The sequence below is a fragment of the Danio aesculapii genome, chromosome 14 (assembly GCF_903798145.1).
Source record: "Danio aesculapii chromosome 14, fDanAes4.1, whole genome shotgun sequence".
In the NCBI taxonomy this organism is placed as follows: Eukaryota; Metazoa; Chordata; class Actinopteri; order Cypriniformes; family Danionidae; genus Danio; species Danio aesculapii.
Window position 1 is genome coordinate 28,352,247 of NC_079448.1, and position 8,022 is coordinate 28,360,268.

Below are 8,022 nucleotides of genomic sequence, written 5' to 3' on the forward strand. Positions count from 1 at the left end.
AGACTATCGATAAAAAATTAAAACTGCTTTTATTCTAGCCGAAATAAAACAATTAAGACTCTCTCCAGAAGAAAAAATATTATCAGACATACTGTGAAACTTTTCTTGCTCTGTTAAACATCATTTGGGAAATATTTAAAAAATAAATAAATAAATAAAGGGGGGCTAATAATTCTGACTTCAACTATAAATATGTATTGAATAGGATAGTAGAGGTTACAGAGAGGAAAGCATTGGGAGCAGAAAGAGGAGAAGGGTCAGCAAAGGACCTCGAGCTGGGAATCAAACTCGGGTATCTGTGAGCACAATGGTGCTATGTCAGTGTACTTAGGCTATTGGCACCAACAATGTGAATGTATTTTGCTGCATGTTCCAACTACTTATGTAAAATGAGCTGAAGCATCACAAGCCTTGAGATTTTTTGGGGACAATTCAGTTGTTTTATGTTCAATCCACTTAAATTTGTTAAGCTATGACAACCTAAATAAATTGTGTGGAACTCTACATACTTCACAGTGTGGAAAAAAATGAAGAACACTTGAAAATTCCGTTTCTTTGGAATTTTGAGTGAAATATTAGTATTTGTCTAATACTTCAAAGGTCTGATAACATTTCTTCTAAATTCCAAGTAAACATTTTGTCATTTACTGCCATTTAGGTCAGAATAACATTTGTTTTTTACTTTCTGAAGTTAAAATTATTTTATGGTTTAAAAATTATTATAGTCACTTTATTTGTTATTCTATCAAAAGAAATGCTCTAAATTGCATTATTATTTTATATTTAGAATAAATATCAACAGCAGTTTGCACCATTGAACAAAAATGACTTTTTACTGAAACACCTAAAAGGTAAATTCAGAGAAGCTCAGTTTATTTATAGATCTGAATTACTTGATTTCTGCTGTCGACATTTGATGTTGAAAATTCAACTCTGCGGTTTAACAAAGAGACTTTTTAATGTGACATTTTAATAGTCTGAAACAAAAGATTGTTGAAATAATATATGTGAAGGAAGTCTGTAAAAGTACTGGCAGTTTATTACCAAGCTTTAACATTAATTTACAACGTCAATCCAGAAAATAAATCACGTCAAAGTATCAAAAACGTCAATAAATGTCACTTTTTCAAAACCGGTCATCAAAAGTTGCTGGGAGAAACATCAGAGGCCCATAATGCAACTCAAAAACATAAATAAACAAACAAACATAAATTGCACAATATGGAAAAATGATAATTAATGGATTTTTTTACAGAGGGGAAGTTGAATGCAATGTACTCACTAAGACAGAAAAACAAACATACTGTAGTGCGTGTCTGTGTGTGTGTGTGTGTGTGTGTGTGTGTGTGTAGAGGAATGTATTGGACGTGTCTCTCCGACATGTCTCTATTATAATCACCTGTTTTGTTATTTCATGCATAAGAAATGCTGTAAATTACTTTTAATTACTTATTATTTTACATTTGGAATAAATATAGTGTACACTGAAAAAAATGTCTGCATAACTGTTGCAAACAATTTATGTTTAATTTAAACAGACAAATTAGATTTAGTAATGTTCAACTTAATTTGCTTGTTTAGATTCAGCCCAAATAAATAGTTTACAATCATTTAACTTAAAGGAATTTAGTAAATCCAAGGAATCATCTTTGAATTTTTTTCAGTGTAGTTTGTGCAACTGAACAAAAATGACTTTTTACTGAAACGCGTAAAACGTAAATCCAGAGAAAATCCTATTATACAGCTGTATAGCTTTATATGCAGATGAGAATATACAGAATTCATTGAAACATTTAAAAAAATGCTGGGTTCCACACAATTCCTTCATGTTGCCCCAACACAAATCGATCAAGTACCTTAATTGTAACAAATTGAAGTGGATTGAAGATAAAACAATTAGGTTGTCCCCAGCAAAAAGACTTGAGAATTGAGTTTGTTCAACTCAAATTAAATAAGTAGTTTAAACAAGCAGCTTAAAAGTTATTTTTAAATGTGAGCCAGCAGAAGCTCATGATTAGACACACAGAAACAAACAGTTAAATGCTACAAAACACGAATGAACTCAAACAAACAAACTCCAGAAACGTATTTTCAGACAGCTAAGCGAATGTGTGTGTTTATTTGTGTGTGTGTTTGACGCTGCAGCGGTTCACAGTGACACTGTTTGCACATGTAAATCCAAATGGGGAGATGTTCGCGTTCACTTTTAAGCACTTATACGTTACGTGAGCATGTAAGTACACTATTATTCAGGATTTCTGAATAATGATACCCGTCTTCTTTATGTAAGCCGACTAATTACGTCGCGGTTCGTCAGGAATGCAAATGTATCTTTTCAAAACAGCATAGAAGCTAATAAAAATCATTCAACGTGAAGAAAAAAGGAGAAATCATTTCCAAACAGTCATTAAGTTAAAGTTTTATTATCTAATAGTTTGCAGAAAAGAAGTTTATTAAACACACAACAAATGATTCCGGAACAATGAAGACAAACAGTGCTTTTCACCTTAAAGAAAGCCCAAAAAAAGGAGAAACAATCTGCTATGAAGTGCTACAAACCTTTCTGGGTCTTGGAGGTTAGACTGCAATTTTTTTCTCATGAAGAAACATTTTCTACGCTTCTCTCTAGTTCACCGATATTTGACATCAGTTCAAGAGTCATTCAGATAATAAAAAAAGAGAAAGAAAATAAATCAAAACTCATTCAACACGTAAAATCTTCAGTAAGCTCTGACCCAGACGTAAAACACAAAATACAATTTTGGGTTTGGAGCTCAAATGCATAGAAAAGTTGACTCGTTCAGAATAAATAGAACCTTTAAGAATGTGAAACTGCACTGATATACTAAAGACTGTCAAATATATTTCAATACAAATGGGTTGTTCGGCGCATTGTGTTTGACCTGCTGTTTTTTATTTGATAATTGTTGTGAAACTCCTAAAAATAAAGTTTTATGATTAGCATTGGCGGTTCATTCCACTGTGGCGACCCCTGATTAATAAAGGGACTAAGCTGAAAGGAAAATAAATGAATTGATCAGTGGTTCCATGAATAATATTTAAAGACACAGTTCACCCAAAAATGAAAATGCACTCATTGTTTACTCTTCCGCAAGTGGTTATAAACCTTTATGAGTATCTTACTCCTATTGAAAACACAAAACAATATATTCTGAGGAAAGCTGAAAATTATTGACTTCCATAGTAGGAAAAATAAACACTATGGAAGTCAATGGTTACGGGTTTCCAGCTAAATAATAATAAGAAGTTGAAGAAATAAACTCAAACCGGTTTGGAAGTGTAGGGTGAGTGAAATATTAGAATTATGGTGCACTGTAAAACCCAACAGTCAACTTTATCAAATGAGTGTAGTGAACTCAAAATTGACTGAAAGTTAATTCTACTCATTTGAAAAGAGTTTTGAACTCAGTGTTGAAGGTAATGAGTGAATTAAATACCTCATTACTTCAACTTAAATGCAGTAAGTTCACAGTACTCATATACTGTAGATTAGTTTTTAACTCAAATGGTTTGTAGCCATCAGTTTCCTCAAACGGTTTGAGTTGCCTTAACTTATTGGGTTTTACAGTACTCAGTTGGTTTGAGTTCTCTTCATTTTTTGGGTTTTACTGTGCTCAAATTGCTTCGTTTACTCAAATGGATTAAGTTCACAGTACTTATATAGATTAGTTTTTTGAACTCAAATGGTTTGTAGCAGTCGGTTTCCTCAAACGGTTTGAGTTGCCTTAACTTGGGTTTTACAGTACTCAGTTGGTTTGAGTTCTCTTCATTTATTGGGTTTTACTGTGCTCAAATTGCTTCATTTAATCAAGTGGATTAAGTTCACAGTACTCATTAGGAGTAGTTTTTAAACTTAAATGGTTTGTTGCAATCAGTTTCCTCAAACGGTTTGAGTTACCTTAACTTTTAAGGTTTTACAGTGTGTGAACTATCCTTTATTTACTACAATTTTATTTTTTGTAGTGGAAAACAATCACACTCTTCATTTCAAATTCTCCATGGAACCCAAAGTAGTTATTTTATGGTGAGAATCATTTATAGGAACCCTCGTTTTTTATTTTTAAGAGCGCAGACTGGCCGTTGAATGTCTAAAGCAATTAAAGACTAAAAAAAAAACATTTATCAATCCATTCGTTAAGGTGTGTTTATTACCTCTGTCATACTAGGTTATGATGGAAATGTTCCGACTGGTAACAAAAGAGCAAGAGAGAAGTGAAACAAAACAAACAAAAAGCGTACAAAAAACGAAATCTTCATTGCTCTGAGATGATCCAAAAATGAAGAGGTCCATGTGTATTGCATACAGTAGTCTTAACAGTGGAGTGTTTGAGCCGCTGACGTCCGCTGTTTTAGTTGTGCATGATCAGAGGTCAGTGGCTCAGTTCCTCCACTTCAGTTCAGTAGATGACGTGGTTGTAGTTTTTTTTTTTTTGCGGCAGAGATCCATCATTATGAGTGATGTTAATGTGAGATCAGTCTTCTGAAATGACGTCAATGTCCTCGGGGCTGCCCTGCTGCGTGGCCACCCTCCAGCGGCTCACGTGCTGACTGCCTTTCCTCTTCTGCTGCGGGTCTGGAGACTCTTCCTCCAACTTCTGCCGCTTGTGTTTGGTCCTTCTGTTCTGGAACCAGACCTTCACCTTTGTAGCAAAGGAAAAAAAGAGACAGAGTTTATCAGATTATTTTGTTACAGTCAAAACAGTGGCTTTAATAAACTGGGTTTTTGTTAACATTTATTAAATGCATGATTTGTGTATTTTTTTTGCTTTTCTGAAGAAACTTTCAGAGCCAAGAACTATGGCATATTTAAAAACGTGACATATGGTTGTTTATGTAACCGCTCGATCTGGAGAGGCGATGGTGTTCAATTTTTAGTCTCTACAGCACATATTTCTTTGATGTGAACTTGTTATGGACAATACTGTGTGTTAGAATTAAATTAGAAAAATACAGCCATGATAACAAATAATGCGCCAAAAAGTGAAATCACTGGTGAACTAGAGGAAATAATTAGGAATGCTTTCACCATGGAAATTTGCACTTTAAAAATGTAACGAAACATTGTTTAATTAAATATTCTTTTTAATATCTGTATATCTTTATATGGATTAAACACATTGTTCAAAATAAACATCCAAAATTAAAGCATCTGTAAATAGCATAATAATAATAATAATAATAATAATAATAATAATAATAATAATAATAATAATAATAATAATAATAATAATTCAAAATTAGAAATCACTAGTAAAAATGAGAGAATTTTTTATCATAATTCCTTTAACTGAGCCTGGCTTCTCTCGAGCTTTTTTAATTCTTCACTTTCGCCAATTGGTGAAGTTTTTTCCTCGCCGCTGTCGCCACTGGCTTGCATGGTTCGAGCTGCGCATCGATGCATTTGCTCTTCAGTGTTTGGACTCTTAGTAGTGATTATTAAACTACACTAAACTGAGCTAAACTGAACTGAACTTAAACACTACAAACTGAACTACACTGTTTCAATTTACTGTGATCTTCTGTGTGAAGCTGCTTTGAAACAATCTACATTTTAAAAGCGCTATACAAATAAAGGTCAATTGAATTGAATTGAATTGAATTGAATTGAATTGAATTAACTGCCTGCTTTACCAAATGGTTGATCATGTTTTGATGGTTTTAAATAATAGTTTACACACACAACATTGTTGGTTTACAAAAAAATAAATAAATCGCATCCCTTTGCACTATTACACTTGATTTTGGGTTTATTGTAAAAAAATAAAAAGACATGTTAAATAAGAATCTGAGATAATTTATGGCATACTTCAAAAATAAAGATGATTTAGTATTAAAAATGTTTTATTTTGATTATTTTTTAAATAAATTTATATTAGACTTCATATTTGCAGATTATTTTTCATAGTATATGTATTAATTTCGGTACTTTTACCATAAACCAACATGTCAACTATTTGGTAGAGGTTGATATTTTAGAAATTATGGGATGTGTTGAAAAAAAAATGCATTGAGTGTGTTAACTAGCAACATCAGGCGTTAAGAAATCCAATTCAATTTTTTTTTCTTGGTGGGAAAGTTAGTGTTAAAAAAATCATAACAAAATCAGTTAGTCAGTATGAATAATGAAATAAAACATTTATTTTAAAAATTACGTAGAATCTGATCAGATATTAATAAATTACTATGTTCAAAACCACAAAAAACAACTGTACTGTAAAAAATGATATGATCAATTAGTCATAAGGTCACTGTCACTTATTACACTAATTTAACCATGTTCTAACGTCATTTTATAAGTTGCGCGAGCTGTTTTAAGTCAGTTTAACATAATATAAGTTCTAAATATATATGGAAATGCATACTCCCTGCATACTAAATGATCGTTCATTTTGACATTTTTCGCTGCTGTGTGACATCTCATGTGACATCATGACCACGCTTTTAGTTTGGTGTATAAACAATTGTTTTGGGTTGTACAAGATTATTATTATTATTGTTATTATTATTATTATTATTATTATTATTGCTGTTGTTATTATTATTATTATTATTATTGCTGTTGTTATTATTATTATTATTATTATTATTATTATTATTATTATTATTATTATTATTATTATTGTTAATGTTATTATTATTATTATTGTTATTATTATTATTATTATTATTATTATTATTATTATTATTATTATTATATATGGTTATTATGATTTTTTGTTGGTATTTTTGTTTTATTTTTATTTCTTTATGTATATAATAAATATATCTGGGGGCCAAAATTGTCCCAATCAATTAGGTCCTTGTTTGCTTTCACTCTCTCTATGTCAACATGTACAATAATATTCTAAAATGTATGATATTTGTAAATTTTTGAAAATGTCTATAAATAAAGTTGGAAAAAACATAATATAAGTTCAATGGCCTCAAAGCGTTAATTTGATTCAGCTTAAAAATGTAAGGTAACCAGTATTTTTTCAGCGTGTGAGAATAAATAATTGAAATGATTCAAAGTAGGTATTCAAAATCCAGAATAGACCCCTAGTGAATACACCTTTCATTTTTACAATTAAATAAACAGAAATAAACATACAGAAAGTGTCCTCAATTCTCAGATCACAACTGAAAAATATAGTTAAAACCTCTTATTTTATGTCAGAGTTGTTTGATACCCTTTCTGTACATCACAAAAGCAATCTTCAACTCTACAATCCTATACAAAACGATGTGTATTGCGAAAATAACCAATAAATGCAACAAGAGCCCTTCTGTATGTCACAATAACTATTACTCACGCCTGCCGGTCCTACACAAGCACGTATGTGAAGCCGATTGTGAAAATAACCAATAAACGCATGTTGTATACAAGCTTTGGAATTTATACGACCTTTCCCAAGGCAATGAATGATGAATAACTTACATCCTGTGAGGAAACTGGATGAGTAAGTGTGTGTCTGTGTGCGTGTATATGTATGTGTGTTTGCATGCGTATGTGTGTGTACATGTTTAAATATACGAGCGGGCTCAATTGTCCTCGATTATTTAGTGAAATATCAAGACAACCCAGTAGTAAGGACATTTGTACTGGTTAAATTTGCTAATTTACATATTTAAATTTTTGGTTTATTTATAGATTTGAATTGCATTATGGGAACTTGATTTCTGCTCTGTCGGCTTTTGATGTTGAAAATTCTTTTTAATGTGACATTTTAATAGTCTGAAACAATAGATTGTTGTTTTTTAAGCTTTACCAGTAATTAACAACGTCAATCCAGAAAATAAATCACGTCAAAGTATCAAAAACGTCAATAAATGTCACTTTATCATATAAAAGTGGTCATCAAAAGTTGTTGGGAGAAAGATCATAGATCATGGATATTTTTAGCAGTGTGGAGGTCTATGCGATGTCCTCACTAAGACAGAAAAACTATAGTTTGAGTGTGTGTGTGTGTGTGTGTGTGTGTGTGTGTGTGTGTGTGTGTGTGTGTGTGTGTGTGTTGAGGA

At 31.6% G+C, this 8,022-nt stretch overlaps 1 protein-coding gene across 1 annotated transcript in view; it reads right to left on the reverse strand.

Moving 5' to 3' along the window:
- Positions 1 to 2,407: 2,407 nt before the first annotated feature.
- emx3 (empty spiracles homeobox 3) overlaps positions 2,408 to 8,022 on the reverse strand; it is a 14,267-nt gene continuing 8,652 nt past the window's right edge. The window contains exon 3 of the mRNA XM_056472130.1: positions 2,408 to 4,661. Within this exon, the coding sequence (XP_056328105.1) occupies positions 4,494 to 4,661 (168 nt within the window). The 3' untranslated portion in view covers positions 2,408 to 4,493. The remainder of the gene's footprint in view (positions 4,662 to 8,022) is intronic.